Below are 23,576 nucleotides of genomic sequence, written 5' to 3'. Positions count from 1 at the left end.
TCAGTGGTGATTGATGATGGATGTGCTCGAGGGTGAGGCGTAGTCTGCTGTGCTAAAAACCCATACATTTATCGTGCCAACTTGTAGCCTATTGTTTCACTAAATCTAGGCAAGAGGCTCACAATACCACCGGGTCTTCCTGGGTCGTTGGTGCCAAAGCCACGCCACGGTCAGGCGCTGCCTTGAGTCTGCATAGTAGTCAGAGCCCTGTCACACATATAAGCATACCCATGCTCGAATATGGTACTTCCAAGGATCCGTAGCCAATGTTGAGCATGCATGACGTATGACGTATGACAGACTAGATGAGGCTGGGTGCGGTGTAGACTGTAGTCGGTTGGATACAGACCTCAGGTCTCCAACGGCGTACCGAATGTATTTGTCGTACTGGATATAGGGTTACTTACAAAGACCAAGAGTGGTATGATTGATCTCTTTTGTAGTCAGGTAGTAAACTTTGCAGCATTATTGTATCTAGGTATGTGGGGTTAAGTCATGACTGCTACGCCCAACAGTTGACCAACGATTGGTATAGGGCTTAATCTGACTGATATACCCAACATTAAAGATAATGCATCAATTGGACACTACTAGGTAATAGACAGTGAGAAGATACTGACAGCTCAGAGTACTGACTTGGTCTGCACGCTAACATCATAGTCTCTCGTATTGACTATGGAATGGATATCAGTGCGCAGTTTGGGCACTTGCGGGGTGTGTTTAGGTTTGGCCGGCTGGGTGATGGACCTCGTATTGCGTATAGGGTGTATTGTTATGCGTCGTCTAGGATATTATCCGAGCTTTGGTATTCGCTTCAATATTGTATAGACTGAGTAAGAGTAGCATACTGACAGCACTGCTAATTTTTACTATCAGTTCTATACGTAGTATCATTGTAGGATAAGGCTGGAAAACAATCTAAGCCTTGCTGCTCTAATGCGCCTATATACGATTTACCCTATCCGATCATTCATCCATACTATGCAAATCACATCAGGCACCCTCACCGCGGCTGAAGGGAATAAGCAAGCCAGGAAAAGACAGCCTTGCTGATGATCAACCTATGAGATAGGTTGATCTTGCACATGACTCGATACAGCCCTGAGGTGATAATACCTGATCAAGCTTTGAGGGTAGGGGTGGGGTCGACGCAAGGGTAAACAGACTATCGGGGACCCTTCCACCTTCCACCCTTCCATTGCAGGGAGCTGTGGATACGGATGTGTTCTCGGCTATCTTGAGGCACGCCTTGTGAATGACCTAGGCGTTGATTGCCTGACTTGGCGCATGTCAATCTGTGATGAGGCGGATTCAACGTTCTCAAAGATTGACCATAAACAAATCAAAAGGTTGAAGGGTGAAAGAAAGAAGAAAGAAGACACCAACGCGCATAGCCATAGCAAGGGTCAACGATGCAGGCAACATCCCTCAACCGTTCAGGCAGCTCGGCTTATAGGTGGATCGTGGCCAGACTATTTCCAGAACGGGATGTCCGATTTTACTTCGTGGACCACATGACCTGTAAGGAGATAAATTCGAGAACAGATTGCCAGATCTTGGTCGTACAGTTTGAAGCATGGGAGGGAATCCGACGGTCTGAACGCCACTAGGGCGGTCTTGTCAATATTCCTATTCAGGTGAGTAGAGGCCGATTAGTCCAGTCAGTTGAAGTCAACCTGTGGATGACAAGGTCAGGAGACTGTATCAGAATATGAGTGTGGTAAAGTAGGGTGCTTTTCAATGGCATGTTTGAAATCTTGATCTAGCCATCGGGGTCTAATATATATAGCTGAGGTGTATGTATGGACTGATCGATCAGGCTCGATCTTCCAATGAGACGCGTTGATCGTTCGTGATCGGAACCAGGGATGTGTTCTTTTCCTTTTCTTTTCTTCTTTTTTCTCCAGAAGATGCAATTGATTCATGTGGAAGATTCCAATGATCAAGAGTGGAGAAAGAAAGAAGACAAGGACAAGGCAACCTGATGGATCAGGCCAACTCCTTCCATGCCGATCGAATCAGATGGCGATGTATTATTCGTATTAATTACCAGCACCCCCGGAATTCCCTCCTTTCAGTGTGCATAATCCACGTAAGATTACCGCATTACGGGTAACATCACCCCTCATCTGCCTCGTTATCTTTCTCCGCCTCACCATCCAAACAATAAGACTCCTGTGGTTACTACTCCTGCTATTGCTTCTTTGACTTCTTCTGTTCTTCTCCTTTGCTTCTCCCTGTGGACCCCGTGGCATCCAATCTGTCGTATCATCCCCTGCCTGACCGTGGTGGCGGATATTGACCTGGTCGCTTCGGGTTGACTCGTTCATCGTCTAGGCAGCAAGTTGCCTAATCTCGCTATTGGCATTGGCTTGGCTCTCTTCTGGTCTTATAAATTCCTCATCATCCCGCGTAAGTCTTGTGTCATCGTGACTCACCGTCCATGTCAGTTCTAGTTGATAACTGCGTTATTTTGTGGTTTTCATGTCTTGATAGTCTACTCGGTTCAAGCACTGCGGGATAGCCGGATTCTGGTTGGACGGTGATGCTGCTGGCTCCAACGGTTTATTAAGCCTCCTGGACGTCGTGGTTCAATTGTATATTGACATCCCTCCAACTTCAAATGTCTTGTGTGTAGTTTGTGCGCTGTACTATTTCCACTCTTTTCTGTTCTGCATTGGCTCTCCTTTCCATCGTTGCCTGTCTCTCCGTCGTGTCCGATCTATCTTCATGGTGTGGGCCTGAGCTAATTGTCTTACCCAGATGACGTGTTACGGACATTGGCACCCAGTACGATGAGTGACGGAAATTATGAAGATCGGGGATCTCTGCCAATTCCATACCGGGGGGTTTCCAGGACTCGCGCCCTCGATTCCGATCGTGTGGATTCGCCGTCCATGGGCTCCCCCGAGAGTGGTGAGCACCCCGGACTTTCCAGGTAAGTTGTACGGCTCGTGTAGAGCTCTGTCCGGTCGTGAACATCGATCTTCGGGCAACGGTTGCCCACTCCGGCTCGATGCACTCTTCTGACGCGTGCGCAGGAAATCCATCCCCCCGTGGGTGTCAGACGATGGATCCCTAGTGGGCTCCGCAACCACCAACAGGGCCATTCATTCGGCCAGCGCCTCGTTTTCGAACCAGAGGCCCCCGTCGGCGGGGCCGGCGCACGACAGCCACAGTTTAGATGCTCCTGGCGACTACGGCCCCGGCAGTGTGTCCCCCAGCACCTTCCACGGGCCGCGCCAAGCATGGGAGCCACTACCCAGACGCTCCACTCCCCGTCTGGCCCATTCGGTCAGTCGGCTAGCCGCCGAAAACCGAGCGGGAAGAGCCAGTCCCGTCGGCAGTGAACCCCGTCAATTTCGACTGTCCGCCGAATCCGCCGACGAAATGACTGGTAGTGACGGCGAGCGTTCCCGCCTGCACCCCCGGCCCGTGCAATCTAGCCCCGCGTCGACCGAGGGACCGGTGGCGGCGCCCACCCCCACGACCAAACAGCGACACGCCGCGTCGCGGCCGAGAGGGTCGCGTGGTGGTACCACGGAGAGACTCAGCTATGGACAGGAGTCGGCGCGAGGATTGAGTTTTGAGCAGAAACCCGCTGGAGGACTCTCTGCGGTAGCCGGAGGTACAGCATCACATGGTACTTTCCTGCAGCCAGACACTCATCCTATAACAGAAGAGCAATTGATCAATGAGGTTCGCGGAATCTACGCCGGCCTGGTCATGGTGGAGAAGAAGTGCATCGAAATCGACAAAGAGCAGTCCGAATCGAACAGCGAACTCTCCCACCAGCAGTGGCAGACCTTGATCTCGTTACACCGCACCCTGCTCCAGGAGCACCACGACTTCTTCATGGCCTCCCAGCACCCGTCCGCGAGCCCCGTCCTGACGCGACTGTCCGAGAAATACGCCATGCCGGCTCGAATGTGGCGCTACGGCATCCATGCCTTCCTCGAACTTTTACGACACCGACTCCCCGGTTCACTTGATCACATGCTAACTTTCATTTATCTGGCCTATTCCATGATGACCCTGCTGATGGAGACCGTCCCCGCCTTCGAGGAGACGTGGATCGAGTGCCTCGGAGATCTGTCGCGATACCGCATGGCCGTCGAAGAGGTCGATCTGCGCGACCGGGAAGTGTGGGCGGGGGTCGCCCGGAACTGGTACAACCAGGCGGCCAACCGAAATCCCGACGTCGGACGGATTCAACATCACCTTGCCGTGCTGGCGCGTCCCGACATCGTGCAGCAGCTTTTCTACTACACCCGGTCATTGGTCAGCGTGCGTTCCTTCGCGGGCACCCGGGAGAGCATCCTCCTGCTGTTCAACCCGATCCTCAAGGGACCCCGAGCAAATCCCCATCACATGGCGGCCATCTCCTTTGTGGCTGCGCACGGCCGTCTCTTTACTGGAGGCACCGCCGCCCAATTTGCCGCCTCGGCAAAAGAGTTCTTGTCAGTGTTGGACAAACACCTAGGCCGGGTTGGCTCCGCGTTCAAGATGCAGGGCGTCCACATGACCTCCGCCAATATCGCCTCCATGCTCCAATACTCCGGCACGGACAGCCTCCTCTCTGCAGAATTCCACCATGCGGCGCAACATCCGAGATCGCTTGAGGCGGCGTACATGTCCGCTGCCGAAAATTGGACGCCTGTCCAGGATGTCCAGCAGATTGAAGCCGATCTGACAGCACTTGAGAATTTACAAAGTCCCCTGCCTCTCATATTCTACGGCTCCTGTCTTGCGTTCAAGACCTTGTCCGTCTTTCTTGATCAGCTTGGCGACAAGAACATCTTCCCCGCCGTTCACAGCTCTTTGGCCTTCCTCTGGTGCCTGGCTCTCACCACGAACGGCATGAAGCACGTGGAAGCCATGGTCCCTTGGGAGCGAATTGTTACTTTCCTCAACACGATGGTCCGCCCGTGGGTCGATATGGCCTTGGTCGAACAACCCGAGTTTCCCATCTCAGAGGACACCCGATGGCTCCCCGAGGATTTTCTGATGCGCGGCCAGCTCTGGAGCCAGACTTTCTACCCACCTGCGTTCTTTGTGGGCTCGCCCACGGAAGATGACGGTCGCAACGTCGAACGGCCGTCTACGGGGATGTCCAGGACCTATCGATGTCTTTGGCTAGGCGTACGCCTTGCCACGGTGAGTTCTTTTGCCTCAGTACGCATCGCTCAAACGTTAACCCACTAACGAATGTCCAGTTCAATCGCTGGTTCACGTACGACCCGAATGCGCACGTGTTCTCCGCAACGCCTTTTGCCTGTGCGCTGGAGAAGCTGGCCGAGTCCCATGATCCGCTCCAGATAACAAGCCCGCCGAAGGGCCCGGAGGTCACCCTACACGATGCTTGAGTATCGTTTCGTGGTTCGCTGCCCAATGGAGCGGTGTTGCGTCATTTGGATGCTTCCTGATCTCTCAGGAACCCCACCGGGTCTTGGAAGGGCTTGGTCTTATTGTACTTTGCATAGCTATTGATTTCCGACAGGAAACGCGCCGGTCCATCACTGTGGTTTACCACCGCGCGGCACGATGACCATTCGACCTGGAGACAGCCTCTGTTTACCGTCTGATGCAAGCATGAGGTATTCGGCCAAGCAATTGAACCGAAGAGGTACTCAGTCCTCGATCTATGCGAGCACTGCACGACCAGTCTAGCTTCCTTGCGCCTGGAGCGAGACCTGCGCGGTACCTTCGATGGTTATCGTGCTAGGGTCATTTTCCATCCGGTACAGGCTTTGGGCATCCTCCGGGATTCTATGTACAGTACGGTCATTATATATAAGGGGAGCAGAAATTTGTAAAAAAGAACGAACCATGGTTATTGGTGGCTACGATGTACATATGGGATATATAGAACCAATGAGTTGGATGATTAGACAGGATAACAGAACAACAAAGTAATAATAAAAAACTAGAAATCCATAAACCTATATGATAGCGCTACCATTCTATCCGGCGTTTCATACACATACATATTGGTTAGGTGCAACATGGGGAAAAGGACAACTGGCGACAGGCGGAGGAGCATCCGCTTTTAGCAGAGAAGGGAAAGGGTTGCGTTGCGTTGCCCTGAAATGGAACCTCCGCCTTGGACTCCACCGCCGCCCAGTCCTCTTCCCGATCATCATTCACCCCGACCATCAATTAATCATGTCCGTCCGATCTCGATCTCCTTCTTGAACCTCCTTTTGTCTTTCACCTTGCTGTGTAATTGTTCCTCCTCTTCCCTCACTGCTTGTAGAAGCAAGACGTTCCGTATCGCATGGCTGGCCAAGTACGGATCGTCGGTTCCACTTATCGAGCTTCCTGGCTCTCAACCCCCCTCAGCGATAGACAGTCATCGCCTTCACGACCACCACTTTCTACTCGATTACCTACCTCTTTCGTGACCCACGCAATTACGGGCTTGTCCCAATGATGGCTGGGGAATCATGGACGGGGGTCTGCGTGCACTGCGCTGAGATCCTGGCGAATGTCCCCCCACAGATTCTCCTCGCGACGATCGCTGCAACGCTGCTGGGGTTCCTCGTTTTGGTACCAATTGCCATTCTCAACGCTCGCCAAATGATTTACAACCTACTGACCGCATTCTACTTGTCTACTACAGTTCTACGTCACCCTCTACATCGTCGCCCCCATCCCGCGCGAACCCCTCCCCGAGGAGAAAACCTACCGCACCCTCTCCAAAGACGGTTCCATCACCAAACCGGAACAGCTTCCCTGCTGGCAGGATGCCCAGGGTAAGCCCTCGAGCCGGAAACCCGCCCACACAGACATGGAACCGGCCGAGGTCTTCATGTCCTTGGTGGTCCCGGCCTACAACGAAGAGGACCGGCTGGGCGGTATGCTCGAAGAAGCGGTGAACTATCTCGAGCGCATGTACGGTACTCTGGCTGCCACCGCCGCTGCATCCGCTTCAGCGAACGGCAGCGCCAAGCGCACGACACGCAGCGCTACGCGACAACGGAAGCCTGCGGAGAATGGACACGCGATCAACGGCCACGCGGTCAATGGGGCGGCGTCGGCGTGGGCGGATAAGGGGTGGGAGATTATCATCGTGTCGGACGGATCCAAGGACAAGACGGAGGAGATGGCGTTTTCGTTCGCCCGCGACCATCAGCTGTCGTTGCATCCTAAGGGATATGCGGGCCCCTGGACCCCGGGCACCCAGGAAGGCGTGCACATCCCGCCGGGGACGATTCGCGTGGTGACCTTGGCGCAGAACCGCGGGAAGGGCGGCGCGGTGACGCACGGCATGAGACACGTTCGCGGCCAGTATGTGGTGTTTGCGGATGCGGACGGGGCTAGTAACTTTGAGGATTTGGGGAAACTGGTGACGGCCTGTCGGGCGATCGAAGACCCCGCGGGACGTGGGCTGGCGGTGGGATCACGGGCGCATATGGTTGGAAGCGAAGCTGTTGTCAAGGTATGTTTATCGGTCCTGTTTTCTCCCTTTCTTCTTTTTTAACAGTATGACAGCGCTCGAAAATCCGAAATTTCCTAATGCACTCCTTCCACCTAATCCTATGGCTCATGACACCGCCCAAGACCGCCACAGTGCAAGACACGCAGTGCGGATTCAAGCTATTCACCCGATCATCACTCCCTTACATCATCCCATACATGCACTCCGAGGGGTGGATCTTCGACGTCGAGATGCTCATGCTAGCGGAGTTCGCGCGCATTCCCGTCGCCGAAGTACCCGTCGGGTGGCGCGAGGTGGGAGGGAGCAAGTTGAATGTGCTCCGTGACAGTATCGGCATGGCGTGGGGACTGGCGGTGCTTCGGGCTGCTTGGTCGTTGGGGATTTATCGGTTGAATTGATTGTAGTATACTACAGTGAATCCACTTTTTTTTCCAATTTTTTGTTCAATTTTTTTTTTACTATTATCAACCAACAACCAATTAACTACAATTAACCAGTGGCGAACGAAGTCCAGGTCTTTCAAACCAACGGCATGTAGACCCACTGTGGGTTGGGTTATCTGATGAATTTGCGCCTGACACGTCTGTCCAGCGTGTTGTGTCTGTCCTGGATAGGTCCGCTTGACGAGCCGAGGTTCGATTGAAGTTGTCAGGAACGGACCGTATTATCTATTATAGTAAGGTAAACGAAGTTTCTAATCATTCATGCTCGGTTCCCTTGAGGAATAGGGTGACAAGAACGGATTCCAGCCGAAGAGATTGAAGAATGAATGGTTCGGTTCGGCTTGACGAGATCCATTTCTGACACTAAGAATAGCGTGAAGAAAGGGATACCGATGCCGAGGCCGATGCCGATCCTGTTAGTGGTCTGATTGTGGTTCAGGTTTTTTTTTTCTTTTTTTTTTTTTTTTTTTTTTTTTTTTTTCCCTGTTCATTTGATTAATAGTCATAGTATGTTGGTTGAAAGAAGAATTTTCTTATATAGGTCTTTCGTCTTTCTTGAATTTTCTGATAGATACTCTGTCAGATATCCTGTATTATCAGTTGGCTGCTTCATCCGTGTATAGACTGGTTCTTATTCTACAAGTATGGCGCAGACCATGTGTCGTCTATCACATTCACATCGCAAGAACATCTCTCCTCTACCACCTATATCATGTAGTCGTTCAAGGGCAATCCCCTACCTACCAACCCCTCAAACACGCCCTCCAAAGCCAAAGCGAGAGCCAAAGCAAGAGGCCCAATTCCCCCTCCTGGCCCTCCCCCTCGAACTCCGCCAAATCATCTACAACTACGCCCTCGCCATCCCCAACGACTACAACATCGACAAACCCTTAATAGTGGTCAACGACCGCGGCACCAACGCCTTCACGGCAAGAGGCCGCTACCGCGCCCTCTCCATGTGTCCCAGCTGGGTCGGCGAAGAAGGCCAAGTCCGCGCCCTCCTCTCCGTCAACCGCCAGATCCACGACGAGGTCGAAGACCTGCTCTACTCAGACCACACGCTCTTCTTCCTCAACTCGTTCAACCTCGACCGCTTAGGCGCCTTCCTCGATACCCTGAGCGACACCGCCCGTCGACGCATCCGCAGCGTCGGCTTCGAGGTCTGCTTCTTCGTCCATGCCCAGACGGGCGTGCCTAAGCGTCGACTCCGCGACTATGACCGTGCGGCTCGCATGCTTGCGGAGAAGCTGCCCCGCTGGTCGTCCGTGCTGCTTTATCTGGAGCCACGCTCTTATTTTCCTTCTGCGGCTGTGGGGGGCAGGGATCTTTCTGCGAGGGGCGTGTTGTATCTGGCGAGGTTGTTCGCGGCGCTGGGGATGGATTTGCAGGTTTGTGCGCTGCCGGCTGTTCATCGGCATGTTATGGATAATGTGCAGATGGGGTGTTCGTTATGATTTTTTCTACTTCTTGTTTTTGTTTGGCTTGGTTTCTTGTCTTGTGTCGCTGTTCTGATTCCCCTCTACCTGACCTATACCCCCATCTATATGTCTGGTTTATATCCCTGTTTCATACCCTGCTTTATACCTCCACTCCCATTGCAATGCCCCCCTCCACTCTGTGAAAACGTTCCCGATGCATCGACCTGCGTGATGACTCCTCACTTTGATGTCTTGGAGTGATTGGCTGTCTACGGATGCAGGATGACGTTAATGGTCAGATATGCCCAGAAACGTTGTGATGCCTGCCTATGGACGGTCCGCTATATTTCTGGGTGTTTTGTTTGACTGTGCGAGAAGTCCTGTTACAGGCACTTAATACTATATAGTACTTCTAATGATAATCAACGATTAATGAGCGATGTATGTGCAAACGAATCCAAAGAGCTATCTACCATCGTATTGATGATGTATGAACTGTCATAGCTCTATTGAAAACCATACAGTATAAACTTCGACTACCATCCACCACGACCATTATCGATCGAATAAGAAAAATATCAGAACAAATCAGGAAATAATCCGGATTGCTGGACGAGTAATCCAATTGTGCACGTTATCCATCCGGCATAACGTCATCATCCGCTGTCTTGTGATCGGCCTCAGGCTGCAGCCTATCTAACAACCTCGACTGTTTTTCTATAATAAAAACGCTTTCTTTCCATCTTCTCGTCCATCCTGTATCCATAATCAACATCATTCGTCTGCATATTGGATGCGCAGACGACGTACATGGTTGACCGAAGTTTCCAAGTCGCCCCGGTCTGCCCTATGATAGGCTCTGTTGACAGCAACGATGCTGTGAATCCCTCGACTGCAGTCAAGCGCATCGTCCACTTGTTCGCTCCCGTGTGGTCGCCATCTTCTTCTCCACGCCCTCAATCCAGCGCCCGGTCACAGCTGTTCAGGCACCGTGGGTGATTCTCCTCGTTGTCACGGCATCAGAGGATAGCACAGAAGCACGGCGCGATCGCCAACTGGCCACGGTGTAGGTCCGTCCCTGACCCGTCCCACGGTTCCGATTAGCCTGAGAGGCGGAAAATTCCCCACCCCGTGTGGATAATCGTTCGTCTCATGAGGGGCGAAACAATTCTATCCTATCGTCCCTCGATTTCGGAGCTTTGGATCTCTTGAAACTGATAGCGGTCCAGTGCGTGCCCGACTGATTCGATTCCCTGTCTTTCGTCCACCACATCACACCACCAACCTCCCGTCCCCCTTTTCACCATCCCTCTTTATGAGAAGGCGACCCGGCTCAGTCCCTCCCGACGGTTGTCTCACTTTCGATCGCTCCCCCGCCCTAGTGATCGCCTATCCACTCGACCATGAAGTCATCGTCTACGAAGCTCCCCAACGGTCATGGCAGCCTCTACAAGGAGGTGCGCTTTTCGCCGACCGCGACCCCGATCCCTATCCGTCGTGCGCTGTCCGTCCCAAACACCCATTCCGTCCTGAAGTCGGATTTGTCCCCGCGGTCGCTCGACAGATACTCTCCTCTGGCGGCTGATTACCTCGAGGAGTCACGGTCGCTCCTGGTGCGACAGCGCACATTGTTTGAGGATGAGCGACGGCTGTGGGAGCGAGAACGCGCGATATTGAATGCGCGTGTCGCCGAATTGGAATCGCAGCTCAAGAATCAGGAGACGCCATCATCTTTTCCGCCCTTATCCACAAACCAGTCAACACAGAACCAGACCCCCTCGAGTAATACTTCCCAAGTGTGGGAGGGCACCAGCCCCTCCAGTCCGCCAACCAGGGTGTTTGGTCACCCGGAGAAATCAGACCGCGCTAGCCCGTCGGCCATGGAGCAAGGAGGCAGCCTGACAGTGTCCCTGGATGCAGCCCTCTCGCCCAAATCCCACCCCTCCGACCCTGCTGCAGGCGGCAGCGTCCCTGTGCCGATCGAAAAGCTCGACAGCAAACTCGACGGCATCACCCTCAAATCGTCGGCCTTGCACCCGGAGATTGTCGCCCGCGTGATGACGCCGCCCTCGCCGCGGTCCCCCGAGACGTCACCGTCCATGACCTCCCAGAAATCGGAGCGTCGCAACAGCCTGAAGCTCCGGCTGTCGGAGCTAGGCCCGCCCGAGAAGAACCTCACCAGGGATGCGGGACACACCCCTATGGTCGTCATGGATTCGGACGCTGAAACCAAATCACCCCACGTCGTGGACGAGGGTGCGGGCGAGGGTGCAGACGAGGGTGATGACCCATCACCCCTTGCCCCAGATGCGCTGCGGCAACCTGCAGAAAACTCCGACTCGTATTTTGCGAGCCTGCCGGACGACCCGGCGCTGACGGGCCCCCTCTCCTTGCTGAACGACGAGGAACACGACTCTGGCTTTTTGAAGGAGCTGGATCAGAAACTCCTCGACCAGGCCTGGCAGGCCCTGGGCAGCTCGCGGGACTCGAGCGATCGAAAGGAGAGAGCCGAGCCGCCCAGCCAGGAACCTGAACTCAGGTTCAAAAACGCCACAAACTTTGGCACCGCATTTGGCCATAAGTTCTAACGCGAGCATATATCACAAGGCCATTGTTTTGGTCTTCTTTTTATTCCCGAATTTGGATGGGTACCATGAGTGACGATTTCAGACGATTTATCTTTTTTTTCTATTCTATTCTATGTTTTCTTCCTTCCATCTCCTGCTTATGCATCTATCGATAACCATGTGTAATTACTTATTGAATGAAACTAAATACGGTGACCTGTTTTCTGGAGAGGCGTCGGTAGTTCCGACTCCCTTGCATCGACCTGCGCCCTCCCTCAACCAAACTCTCCTTCCTGCATCCATCCCCATTGTCTCGCCCCATCTTTCCCCTAGTCCCCTAGTTATCCATTCTTCTTGCAGCTGACATCTTTGCTGGCCTGTGGCGCTGACCTGCATAGGGCTATCAACTATGGACTATCGAGGGGATAGCCCTTCTAGGGTACTATCGAGGGACTCCTCTATCCCATCGAGTATAGAGTTGGATCCCTTGGAAAGGGCCCGGCCAGGCCCTTCATTCGGCCTTTGAAGACATCTACGCCTGCAATGGATCGCTGGATAGTTATAAAAGGGTCCCAGATTCCTGAGATCTGACTGCATTCTTGTTCATCAAGCATTTCCAAGCTGAACTGTCACAGCATTCGCTCATTCTCTGCCATTCTCTCCTTTGCCATTCCAGCTCTTTTGGAATATATCCATTCATTCATTCCTCAGTATCTTGATCACACACAGCTAGCTTGACTACAATCCTTCATTCCACATCTTTCTTTCTTCTTTCCTTCAACATGTACAACCCAAAGACCTTCTCCGCACTACTGTGCCTGCTCCTCTCGGCTCCTGCGTCGGTCCTATCGGCGCCCATCTCCCAGGTATGCTACATCTCCCCACCCCATACTCAACATAGAGCAGGAAACTAACATCCCAGACCCAAACCCTCGCCCAAAGACATGTCCACGAAGACACCGACATGGGCTTCAACTGGGGCGCCGGTATCCCCGACGGTCCTGACTACAATGACGCCGGCTCCCTTTCTGACTCATCCGACGAAGGCGACGGAAGCGACGACTTTGGCTCCGGCGTGTCCCATGAGACTGATGCTGAACATGGTACTACTATCGGTATCCCGGATGGGCCCAGCTTCAACATGGGGAATCACTATCATCATTCTTATCATGAGAGTGCGCCTAAGCCGGAGAAGGAGCCCGAGCCAACCCCGGAGCCCCAGCCGGAACCGCAGCCTGAGCCTGAGCCTGAACCTACGCCGACTCCAGCTCCCCCTGCCACTGAGCCTACTCCTCCTCCTCCCCCTCCGCCCGCTCCTGCTCCGCCCGCCCCGCCCCGCCTACCCATGAGCCTCCTGCCCCTGCCCCTTCTCCTCCTGCTCCTGCCCCTGCCCCTCCTGCTCCTCCTGCCCCTCCTGCCCCTCCTGCCCCAGAGCCCCCTGTTGAAGAAGTGTGCGTTGTTCAAGAGCCGGAGCCGGAGCCGGAGCCTTGCTCGTGCGAGGGGCACTGAGCGTCTCGCGGTCTGCATATCATGCCTCTAACAGTGTGATACTATAGCAGTGTGATATGACCGGCACTTGCACTCCCTCATTGATCCTTTTCTTGCTTCTACCACCATCTCTATCTTTTGATTTTAATCCTTTACCCTGGACCCTTTACTTCACTTCACTTCTTGCATTGTCTTCCCGACAAACATATTACATTCTTCTGCAAATTCTTGTCTGCTGCATCCTTCCATCTATTCGTCAATCGCCCTCCTACTGCCTGTCTACCTCCTACCTATCACGCATACACGTTCTCTCCTTCCCTCCCTCCTCCTCTCCCTGATCTCCCTTCCACTACCACCACCAGGCTTCCCAAGATGCGGGATGCAGCTGACCTTTATTTTCTTCTATTCGCTTGTTTGATCTGTGCTATCCCTTATCTATCCACAGGCTGGTCTCTACCTCTGTCTTTGTATTCTAATTTATTTAATACAATTTATCAATTATCATACTTTATTTTATAGTCTCTCTCTCTGGCCTTTCTTCAAGTCAGATATCATTTAAATATATACTTACTGTCTAGATAACCACATAGGTAGATACGTATATACTTTTTCTTGAGATGACGGAATATTATAGGCTATTGAACCAGCATCATTCTCATCGGTACTTCGTAAATTATTTGCTATGGAGATGGTAGAGATCAACTAGCTAAGACTTGACTTGAACTCCTCAACCTGTACGCTTAGCAGTCCGTTATCATCCTGTGCATTACTTAAAAAAAAAAAAAAAAAAAAAAAAGGAAAGAATTGCAAAAAGCAAATAGATAATATCAGACTCCCATCGTGAAATCATGCTCAATGCCCGGCGTCACACTCGCTATGAATTTCAAAAACACTACCAGATACTGGTCGACGCGGATCGCTACCTGGTCGTCTTCGTCGTGTTGTAGCATTTCCCATTCGTCGCCGCCGGGATTCTGCTGTTGTTGCTGGTGGTGTTGCTGCTGCTGCTGTTGTTCAAGGGTCATTGTTTTAACGTCATCGACGAGTCCCTCCAGTCCGCTGCCTCCCGTTGCTGTGGACTTATTCCCGGATTGGAGCTTGTCGCGGCGGAGTTTGAGGGCTGCGTCGGCGCGGTCGAGCAGTGTTTTCATGACGGAGGCGTGGCGGCAGGGGTGCACGCTGGCCATTTTCACGGTGCCGTCGTACCACGGGAAGTCTTCGAGCGTTACGGTCTTGTCTTTGTAGTCGCCGACTATGTCTTCCATCATGAGGTGCGGGGGGAGGGGCTCCGATGGGGAGAGGTAGCCGGAGAGGTAGAGGCGGGGGGTGCGGTAGAAGTTGGAGTATGTGATGTAGAGGTTGTAGGTTCTTGTTGGTCTGTTTTTGTCAGTATTATCTCCTTCGAATTCACAGAATGTATGTAGATATGAGGAGGGAAGTAAGGAGGGACATACTGCGTCGTCCCAACAGGCTCACGGATAATAGCCTCCTCGTCATCATCATCCTCCATATCCGGTATCTCTTCCTCCTCCTCCTCTTTATCGCCGACATTCCCCGCCTCATCAACAGTCCTCACGTCCCCAATCCGACCGTCTCCAGACCCTCTCCCTCCACTGTTGTCACCACGCTGCTCCCCACCACCAGTCCTCAACCACCCATCATCATCATCCCCACCGCCCCCACTCCCTCCCCTCCCCCAGAAAGAAAGTCCCTCACAATCTCATCCTCCTGTCCCGCATCGCCCGCAAAGTTCTCGTTCAACCGCCGGTGGCATGGCACACCCCGCGTCACCAGAAACTGCTTCCCCTCGGGAAGGTAGGACACGCGCTGGGCGGGCGAGGATGCGTCTGCCCACGTCCACGACGGGAACTTGTATACGAGGTAGTCCCCTGCGAGGACGAACTCCTCGGGCGTGATTTGCCCTGTTGTGCGGAAGGTGGAGGTTCGTGAGATGGGGGCTAGGCGCTCGCGCCAGGTGGAAAATGTGGAGTGGAGGATGTTCATCCTTTTCGTTTCTTGATTCCTTTTCCCTTTCGTGTGGATTGTTATTCTGATGTTGATAAGGGGTGGTAGTGTTTGGAAAGGCGGGTTGAGTTGTGGGAGTGTTGAAAGGAGATAGGTAAGGTAGATAGTGTGGAGAGGGGATGATCGGTGATGACATGCCTGCGTGCCTTATCGGTGTGGCGGTCACTCTTGTTGTTGCCTCAGTCCTCACGCGGGGTCAATCATGTGGCTGAGTCGTCAGGTGTTTACATCAGGTGATTGTTCTTTGTAATATTTTCATTCTTTAATTCTCATTATATCTATTGTGTATTTGTATGTGGTCGACGTCCATCTCTAGTGTTCGAATTATGAAGTCATCCGTATCTATAGACTATCGTCCGCGATCTTGGCGGGAATAGACCACTGTCTCAGAAAGTTATCTGTAGCGGCATGTCGATGTTGTCTGGGTGCTTTTGAGACCGTCAAATTCCGACCTCCTGTCTCGTCGCTGCACAAAGCCTGCTAGTAGCCCACTAGCCACAACGCATGGCTCGAGGACGAGTCCGATCCAAGCACCACTGGACCCGGTATAGGCAGCACCCGATGCAAACCAGATGGCAGTCCTCGGGCAGACAGGCATTGTGCGCCATATAGCTCATTAATGAAGAATGTATCAACATCCAGCATCATTTCACCCCCCTTCTTCCATCATCCGCCTCCGTTCCACCTCGGCTTCCAGCTCATCCACAGTCATGGGCAATGCTCGCCCACTCCATTTCTCCTTTTCCGCCCGCGCAAATCCTTCAATACTTCTCATGGCTACCACCAAGAACCCCAGGTCTTCCCGGTCCACGTCGAATACTTCCCACCACTCGACGTCTACCAGCTTCACCCCGACCTCTCTGGCTGCTAGATAGATCGCGGCGACGGCCAGCGCGTTCGGCTGGTGCGTGACGTACAACAGCTGGGGCGACAGCAGCGCCGCATTGAGATGTTCAAAGACCCTCCGCGAGACGTCCGGCGACGACACATTAAGCGTCTGGAGGTACGTCAGGGCGATGGTATGCGGTAGCGCGACGTGCGTATTGAACCCCAATGTGCGGAGGATGATCGCCTCGACCCGTAGGAGCACCACCCGCTGCGCCAGATACCCTCCCTCCGTCAGGGTATACGCCTCCGGGGCGGGCGGGGTCGACGGCGCGCCCTTGGAATTCACAAACCACAACGGCGAGACGTCTCGAGACAGTAGGAAGGCGTAGACGTTTATGATGGATCGGGGCGACGTCGGCTGGAAGGACAGCTTAGCGGTCATGTAGAGTGCTGCGGCAGAGACGTCCTAGCTTTAATCAGTACCTGTCAAAATCCATTCCCCTATGCCGGAGACCTCAATTCATGTGTCCGGTATTTCGTACCTTTGCCGCATAGAGCCGCAAGCTCCCGCCTTCCGGGCCAATCCAGAATCGCGTAAAGGTGACAATCGCCTGCGCGATGGTGTCCTGCGACAAGCGCAATAACACCCCCGCGGCCTGGGTCAACTGTACGCCTGCATACCGGACAGAGGCCTCGAGATCGGGTGCGATGCCATCGACGAATGATGAGGAGGTTGTTAACTGTTCGGCGGTTGCGAGGGCATTGGAGAGGTATTTGAGTCCGCTCTGAGTTGACATTGCGATGAGCGGGGGTTGCGGTCACGATGGTTGGACGGGACGAGGGGTTCAAAGAATCAGAAAATAGATATATTCGACCGCAGATCAAGTATATGGGGAGTCGATTGCTCCAGAGGGCTGGCAATATCGTGAATTGCTTGTCGAGCTCTCAGACAAACCGAACTCGCTCCTGCTGCTGGCCTCGATCTGATACTGCCCGGTGATGCCGCCTTTAGTGGTATATTATATAAGCAGAAATATATCACGTGCTTTATACGGTTTATACACGGCGTTGCAGCCAATCATCTGAATCCCTTCATTATGTCCTGCAATATCAAGCAAAAAAGCCGCCTAGCTTGGGCATCTCTCTGCTTCTCAGTAATACATCTGATGGTGTAGCTGTAAGTCTTGGTTTTATATTAGTTACTCAAGTACTGCAGACATTTTTCTCCCAGTCATGCTGGAGATGTTTTCCGGCACTTGATTTGTGCGGATGGAACCTTCGTGATGTTGCTGTAAAAGCTTCATGGTCATTACCTCATTATTATCGCACAGTTAAACTTTTACATGTAGACTTTCGCTGCCTAACGGATATTCCATCATCCTTACGATACAGAAAATCCAGTATAAGCATTTGGCCAGGTCCTTTCAACTCCTTCCCTCCCCATCCTAACTAATCCACCAAGCACGATTGAACCTCGTCGTTGTAGACGTCTAAAGACTACTCAAGCACAGAATCAGTATTACCAACTTCAACATGAAGCTCACTGCTCTCCTCTCGGCTCTCTTCGTCTCAGTTGTCATAGCTGGGCCTCTTCCTTCTCCCTCGGTCTCATCGTTCCCATCGCCCGTCTGTGTCAAACCTGGCTGGTTCTGCAGTCCTGATATAGGCTTCGACTGCTGCGATGGTACTCGTTGTCTTGTACTGCTTGATAATATTGGCGGGGTAATTATCTACAGTCTATGCACCATGTTCCTTGTAGCAACGCTAATCGGTATGCGTGTGGGGTAGATTTGTGTACGAGGCAACGCGACTTCTGTATCTGATACTCCGGCCTGAATTGTCCGATGCTTGGGCCTGTATCGAGCGCGCCTTCTATAGCTCGATGGTTACCAGTATGTGATTGTTGGTTGTGGACAGATTCCAAACGAGTCCATCATCCTTGGAACTATAGGGTTGTTAGAGAATGCGGGAAGTAGAAAAAAAAGTTATGGAGATGTTATGCAGCAGTCAGAATGAGAATCTTCGTCGTTTGTAAGCCCTTTACCTTTCCTCGTCCCATATCTAGGATAGTTAAGATGGAAATGAGTATGACAGCTGCCGCATAGTCCTCGGCGTCCGGCCGTTGTAGTCTCGCTCGTAGAGCAGCTGGACTCGCCGATGATCAATCAGTTGTAAACGATCTAGCTCGATGATCCACTTGACGCTTCTCTTCTCAACCGGACCTAGAGTAGGCATAAACATATCGCCCGTTAAGAGCGGCGACCGATGACGTTGTTGCAGGACTAGGTAACTTCCCCGATCAGATTGGCGATGAAGAGGCAAATTTAGCTAAGAATAAATCCAGCCCCACGATGTGATTCGAGGAAATGCCCCATGCATCGTCTCCTCCAGTACCCTCACTAGTCACCGTTATGTTTGAGTGGTGCATTGCCTCATCTCGGTGGAGCAGGGACACCGTTCAGCCACCGCAATTTCTCGAGATCCTCAAGTGCAGACTTAATATTTAATTCCCAGCCTCTCGATATATGATCGTGGTAGTTTTTTTAGATCGAGTTGTCTTAAACATCCAACACATAGCGCATCGAGAGATCTCACATCTAGTGTCATATTCGAATCTGATCCCAAGAGCAACTTGAACCCGTTGAGTGTGGGTAACTGACAGGCACGTGCAACGATCGCTATCGCTTGGCGTTTCGACAATCCTTCAACAACCAATTAATCTGCGGATTCCTCTGCGCACCGTTACTTCTCCTGCCGTTTCTCTCCATCTAGACTTCGCTCTACTGGACTCGTTGTGACCAGGAGTCTTTGCAGAGTTCCCCTCTCATTTCCTGTGGTCATCCTGCTTCATACTTCGTCTCCCCGCATTCCAAGTAAACAATCGGCCTAGAGGCGGAGCCCCGTTCAGGAGGTCCTTGAACCCGGCCCATCACTCCTTTAATCTGTTAATTATTTTTTATTCTTTTCGGAGTCATCAGTGAGCGATCAGGCATTTGACCTGGGCTAACCCTGCGTGAGATTGGGCGTCCTTCACCGAGAACCATCGACGTGGCATTCCAGTCCTTGTCCAAGTGGTACCATTAGGGGGCAACCTCCCTCATTCTCGACCCCATCCCTTATCCCTCCTACCCAGTCAGGCGCGGGCTCAGCAATGCTCCAAGACCTCGAGCATCCCTCAATTACGCCGACGCCCGCCACTGACGTTCCTAAACCGCCTCCGACCAAAGTTTCTCCGGTCGATAACCTGCAGCACTCGCTGTCTTACGATGATCAGCTGTTGTCCCACCGAGTCACTCCTGCAGCTTCGCTAGCCCAGTGCTCAGATACCGCTTCTCCACAGCCGGAGAAGCAGATCGCCCCGATCCCCAATCCCTCTTTCCACCGACGCGCCAACACCGAATTTCTCCATCGACAACCTCCTGCGCCCGCGAGACACCTCGTTGCGACTCAACCTAGAGCACTCGAAGATATCGACGCCGCGGATACGCGACCGAACCCACCCGGTAACGTTACCCGGAAGAAACTTGAACAAGGCGCAAAACGCCTTTCAGACTGGTTTCAGGGGAACTCCGATCCGGTGAATCTGGGCCTTGTCTACCAGCCGGGGAACCGGGAAACCCACCACGACCACAACATGGACAGACGAAACTCGCACGATATCTACGGATCTCCGACCACGCTGACCATGAACCGAACACAAAAGCGTATGACCGCCCCATCCCCGTTAAAACAAGTGGCCTCCACGGGCCCGCTCTCCCTCTTCGGCCTGAAGCGCCAGGAACGGACGGAACTTCCCGTGCCGGCCGAAGATGAGTTCCTGAATATGGACGTCACCGCCGCTCTGTTCCCCCCCGGATCGGCGGAACTCGACGAACACGAGGCTTTCCTAGCGTTGCGCAACAACGCTAGTAACGTCCTTCGAAGCCTGCAGTCCGCGTACAAACAAAGGACCTTTGCCCTGCACGAAGTCCTGGCCGAGAGGGTCGAGAAACAGGAAGAGCTCGAGGAGACACGGACGCGTGTCGGACACCTCAAGCTCCAGCTGGACGGAATGGCGGAGCGGGTGCTTCAGCAAGATAAGGAGATGAAGGCCATGGCGGAGGAGCTGGAGCAGGAAAGGCAGCTCCGTCGACGCGACGACGAGGCCCGCCGCCGCAGTATCATGCTCGTCCGATCGAGCGATGACGACAGCACATCCGACCTGGGCGCCGACCTGCAAGCTCCCAAACGCAGCCTGAAACGCAACAGCAATGCGACCTTCACGAGCGACTCGGGCTTCGACTCCGGCGACGAGAGCCTGGCCGAGAGTGTCTTCTCGCGGCGCGAGGGCCTTGAATCGCCCACCTCGACGGTGGCTCCATCCCCCAACATCTCCCAGATCGCCTTGTCTCCACCATCGACGGCGTATCTCCAGGCTAGCCCGAAAGAGACCAAGCCTGCCACATTATCCGCACCGCCCCGTCCGTCGGCGTACGATCGAGTCTTGAAGGGGCTGTCGTGGGGGAACAGTGCCTCCAAGTGCACTATCTGCTATGGGGTTCCTGCATCCGAAGCCTGGAGCGTGATGGGTGTTTTGAAGGAAGAGAACCGAGGATTGAAAGGACGACTGGGGGAGCTTGAGATGGTCATTGACGATTGTCTGAGTATGGTTGGACCTTGACAGTCCTTATCTCATGCTATAACATTCTACTACGTGTGATGGGGATGTGGATATACCAGGGATATTTGTGGTGACGAGAATACGTTTGGGTTGGGTCTGTTTGGATCAATCAACATGATATGCGAAGATACCTCTGGCTTGATATAGTGATCGATTTGTATTAAACCATTTACATATTTTTCTTTTTTATAATGCTTTTCTTTTCTCTTGTTGATTTTGTTCGTTTCCTGTTTTAGTAGTAGGCACAGCTGAATAGCGTCGTATTTCGGTCAAGAACCAGTCGATGTGTCCTTTCCACGAAGATGGAAGACATGATAGACAATGAGTCAACACAAGATAATCTCCTTCTATAAAAGAGTAGAATGAATTAAGAAAAGGTGGCCTCATATAATCGGGGCCGTCATGAACGGTGGATGCTTCTGGGGGAGAAAAGGACCAAGTGGCCTGAACCGGGTTTAGCGTGGGTTGCGCCAAAGTGGCCAGCGAGGCGATTTACCTCCAAACCAAACCTCATCGTTTCTCCCTTTCTCCCTCTCCCTCTTCTTCTTCCTTCTCCCCCGTCGCCCTTTTTCTTCTTCCTTCTTTTTTATTTTAATTCGATCTTCGCTCCTTCAGCTGGTTTTCTCCCCAGCTTCCCTCTTTTTTCCTCCTTTTCTTTTCCCCCGACTTGTTTACTCGCTTGGGAGGGCGAACAGTCATCATGAGCGGACGTGAGTGATCTCCACGCGATCGCGCGACAGCATCGGTTCACTGGTTCAATGGCTTTGCAGAATACTGATATGGGAGAATAGTCCGTTTCCTCGATTTGATCAAACCTTTTACGCCCCTCCTTCCGGAGGTGGCAGCCCCGGAGACCAAGGTTCCCTTCAACCAGAAGCTCATGTGGACGGGCGTAAGTGATTGATTGGCGTCGCGATGGGGAGAAGGATTGTCGAGCTCACATAGTCTGCAGTTGACCTTGATGATCTTCCTGGTTATGAGTCAGATGCCTCTGTATGGTATCGTCTCTTCCGACACCTCGGATCCCCTGTACTGGCTGCGTATGATGCTGGCCAGTAACCGGGGTACCCTGATGGAATTGGGTATCACCCCCATCATCTCCTCCGGCATGGTTTTCCAGGTGAGTAGTACAGGCTGATAACCTCTTTTCTTTCACGCTGTGGATGGCATTGGACGCTAATGAATGCCGTGTCTAGCTCCTCGCTGGTACCCACCTCATCGATGTCAACCTGGACCTGAAGACCGACCGTGAGCTCTACCAGACCGCCCAGAAGCTGTTCGCCATCATCCTGTCCTTTGGCCAGGCTTGTGTGTACGTCCTGACTGGTCTCTATGGCCAGCCCAGCGACCTCGGTGCCGGTATCTGCGTTCTGCTGATCGTCCAGCTGGTTGTCGCCGGTCTGGTCGTCATCCTGCTGGACGAGCTGCTGCAGAAGGGCTACGGTCTCGGCAGCGGTATCTCGCTGTTCATTGCCACCAACATCTGCGAGTCGATCGTGTGGAAGGCGTTCTCGCCCACGACCATCAACACTGGCCGTGGCCCCGAGTTCGAGGGTGCCATCATCGCCCTGTTCCACCTTCTGTTGACCTGGTCCGACAAGCAGCGTGCTCTGCGTGAGGCCTTCTACCGCCAGAACCTGCCCAACGTCATGAACCTGCTCGCCACTCTGGCCGTCTTCGCCGCCGTCATCTACCTGCAGGGCTTCCGTGTGGAGATCCCCGTCAAGTCCTCGCGCCAGCGTGGCATGCGTGGCTCGTACCCCGTCCGCCTGTTCTACACCTCGAACATGCCCATCATGCTGCAGTCCGCCCTGTGCTCCAACATCTTCCTCATCAGTCAGATGCTGTACTCGCGCTTCTCGGATAACATCCTCGTCAAGCTTCTCGGAGTGTGGGAGCCCCGCGACGGATCTGCCCAGCTGCATGCCGCTTCCGGTATCGCCTACTACATGTCCCCTCCTCTGAACTTCAAGGAGGCGCTCCTCGACCCCATCCACACCGCTGTCTACATCGCCTTCATGCTCGTTGCCTGCGCCCTGTTCTCCAAGACCTGGATCGAGGTCTCCGGCTCCGCTCCCCGTGATGTCGCCAAGCAGCTCAAGGACCAGGGTCTGGTCATGGCCGGTCACCGTGAGCAGAGCATGTACAAGGAGCTGAAGCGTGTCATCCCGACCGCTGCTGCCTTTGGTGGTGCCTGCATTGGCGCTCTCTCCGTTGCCTCGGACCTTCTCGGTGCCCTGGGCAGCGGTACTGGTATCCTTCTCGCTGTGACGTAAGTTCTCCGTACAGACTCATATTCCGACTCATTGTCTAACTCAATCTAGGATTATATACGGATACTTCGAAATCGCCGCCCGCGAGGGTGACATCGGCGGTGGCCTCAAGGGCCTCGTCCCCGGCAACTAAACCGGTTCCCCTGATATTTGATGATTGCATAGGCAAGGGAGATTGAGGGTTTTGTTTTGATGTTTCTATGTTCTTCCGTTCCTTCCCAGGTGGTGCGCTGCCGTGGCTGGCTGGTGTCCGGATTTAGGGATCTGTAGTTTACTTCAGTGTTTTGGAGAGTGGTCGGAAAAGTTGAAGCCTCGGCTGTATATAGCATCCACCTGGTTTGTAACCATATTCCACAAAAGATCTGAAAATTACGAATACATTAATTGGTCATCACGGTGATTCTTGACATGACGTGTAGTTATTTTACATGGT

The 23,576-nt window shown here is 53.1% G+C and overlaps 11 protein-coding genes across 11 annotated transcripts; 9 read left to right on the top strand and 2 right to left on the bottom strand.

Moving 5' to 3' along the window:
- Positions 1-2,897: 2,897 nt before the first annotated feature.
- P168DRAFT_295442 (uncharacterized protein) lies at positions 2,898-5,366 on the top strand (the record flags this gene model as incomplete). The annotated part of the gene is made up of 3 exons (XM_024838041.1): positions 2,898-2,938; positions 3,042-5,157; positions 5,217-5,366. 3 exons carry the CDS (start codon positions 2,898-2,900, stop codon positions 5,364-5,366), a joined length of 2,307 nt encoding a protein of 768 aa, XP_024694839.1.
- Positions 5,367-5,935: 569 nt separating this feature from the next.
- On the top strand, positions 5,936-6,563 carry P168DRAFT_106646 (uncharacterized protein). Its single transcript, XM_024832534.1, has one exon. It carries the CDS (start codon positions 6,090-6,092, stop codon positions 6,402-6,404), a length of 315 nt encoding a protein of 104 aa, XP_024694838.1. The 5' UTR covers positions 5,936-6,089; the 3' UTR covers positions 6,405-6,563.
- P168DRAFT_248943 (dolichyl-phosphate beta-glucosyltransferase) lies at positions 6,124-7,860 on the top strand. Its single transcript, XM_024834145.1, has 3 exons — positions 6,124-6,549; positions 6,623-7,441; positions 7,495-7,860. The coding sequence occupies exons 1-3, from the start codon at positions 6,430-6,432 to the stop codon at positions 7,837-7,839; spliced, it is 1,284 nt and encodes a 427-aa protein (XP_024694837.1). The 5' UTR covers positions 6,124-6,429; the 3' UTR covers positions 7,840-7,860.
- A 549-nt stretch (positions 7,861-8,409) lies between these two features.
- Positions 8,410-9,724, top strand: P168DRAFT_288189 (uncharacterized protein). The gene has a single exon (XM_024836733.1). It carries the CDS (start codon positions 8,529-8,531, stop codon positions 9,336-9,338), a length of 810 nt encoding a protein of 269 aa, XP_024694836.1. The 5' UTR covers positions 8,410-8,528; the 3' UTR covers positions 9,339-9,724.
- Positions 9,725-10,705: 981 nt separating this feature from the next.
- P168DRAFT_316262 (uncharacterized protein) lies at positions 10,706-11,890 on the top strand (the record flags this gene model as incomplete). Its single annotated transcript, XM_024839991.1, has 1 exon — positions 10,706-11,890. The coding sequence occupies one exon, from the start codon at positions 10,706-10,708 to the stop codon at positions 11,888-11,890; it is 1,185 nt and encodes a 394-aa protein (XP_024694835.1).
- Positions 11,891-12,651: 761 nt separating this feature from the next.
- P168DRAFT_316261 (putative cell wall protein) lies at positions 12,652-13,409 on the top strand (the record flags this gene model as incomplete). The annotated part of the gene is made up of 2 exons (XM_024839990.1): positions 12,652-12,735; positions 12,792-13,409. The coding sequence occupies 2 exons, from the start codon at positions 12,652-12,654 to the stop codon at positions 13,407-13,409; spliced, it is 702 nt and encodes a 233-aa protein (XP_024694834.1).
- A 720-nt stretch (positions 13,410-14,129) lies between these two features.
- Positions 14,130-15,361, bottom strand: P168DRAFT_325130 (ATG3/ATG10 family protein; the record flags this gene model as incomplete). The annotated part of the gene is made up of 3 exons (XM_024840957.1): positions 14,130-14,734; positions 14,812-14,984; positions 15,074-15,361. The coding sequence occupies 3 exons, from the start codon at positions 15,359-15,361 to the stop codon at positions 14,185-14,187; spliced, it is 1,011 nt and encodes a 336-aa protein (XP_024694833.1). The 3' UTR covers positions 14,130-14,184.
- A 670-nt stretch (positions 15,362-16,031) lies between these two features.
- On the bottom strand, positions 16,032-17,357 carry P168DRAFT_302614 (putative cyclin; the record flags this gene model as incomplete). Its single annotated transcript, XM_024838679.1, has 2 exons — positions 16,753-17,357; positions 16,032-16,676 (listed from the first exon to the last, which is right to left on the bottom strand). Exons 1-2 carry the CDS (start codon positions 17,005-17,007, stop codon positions 16,032-16,034), a joined length of 900 nt encoding a protein of 299 aa, XP_024694832.1. The 5' UTR covers positions 17,008-17,357.
- A 237-nt stretch (positions 17,358-17,594) lies between these two features.
- Positions 17,595-18,322, top strand: P168DRAFT_288186 (uncharacterized protein). Its single transcript, XM_024836732.1, has 2 exons — positions 17,595-18,155; positions 18,255-18,322. Exon 1 carries the CDS (start codon positions 17,744-17,746, stop codon positions 17,996-17,998), a length of 255 nt encoding a protein of 84 aa, XP_024694831.1. The 5' UTR covers positions 17,595-17,743; the 3' UTR covers positions 17,999-18,155; positions 18,255-18,322.
- A 1,039-nt stretch (positions 18,323-19,361) lies between these two features.
- Positions 19,362-20,870, top strand: P168DRAFT_231762 (uncharacterized protein; the record flags this gene model as incomplete). The annotated part of the gene is made up of 1 exon (XM_024833296.1): positions 19,362-20,870. The coding sequence occupies one exon, from the start codon at positions 19,362-19,364 to the stop codon at positions 20,868-20,870; it is 1,509 nt and encodes a 502-aa protein (XP_024694830.1).
- Positions 20,871-21,398: 528 nt separating this feature from the next.
- On the top strand, positions 21,399-23,538 carry P168DRAFT_248938 (translocon subunit SEC61). Its single transcript, XM_024834144.1, has 5 exons — positions 21,399-21,580; positions 21,662-21,762; positions 21,823-21,990; positions 22,067-23,142; positions 23,195-23,538. Exons 1-5 carry the CDS (start codon positions 21,571-21,573, stop codon positions 23,274-23,276), a joined length of 1,437 nt encoding a protein of 478 aa, XP_024694829.1. The 5' UTR covers positions 21,399-21,570; the 3' UTR covers positions 23,277-23,538.
- The last annotated feature ends 38 nt before the right edge of the window (positions 23,539-23,576 follow it).

The sequence above is a fragment of the Aspergillus campestris genome (assembly GCF_002847485.1).
Source record: "Aspergillus campestris IBT 28561 chromosome Unknown P168scaffold_3, whole genome shotgun sequence".
Lineage (NCBI taxonomy): Eukaryota > Fungi > Ascomycota > Eurotiomycetes > Eurotiales > Aspergillaceae > Aspergillus > Aspergillus campestris.
Note: the sequence above shows the minus strand (reverse complement) of the source record. Positions and strands in the feature narration are given on the sequence as shown.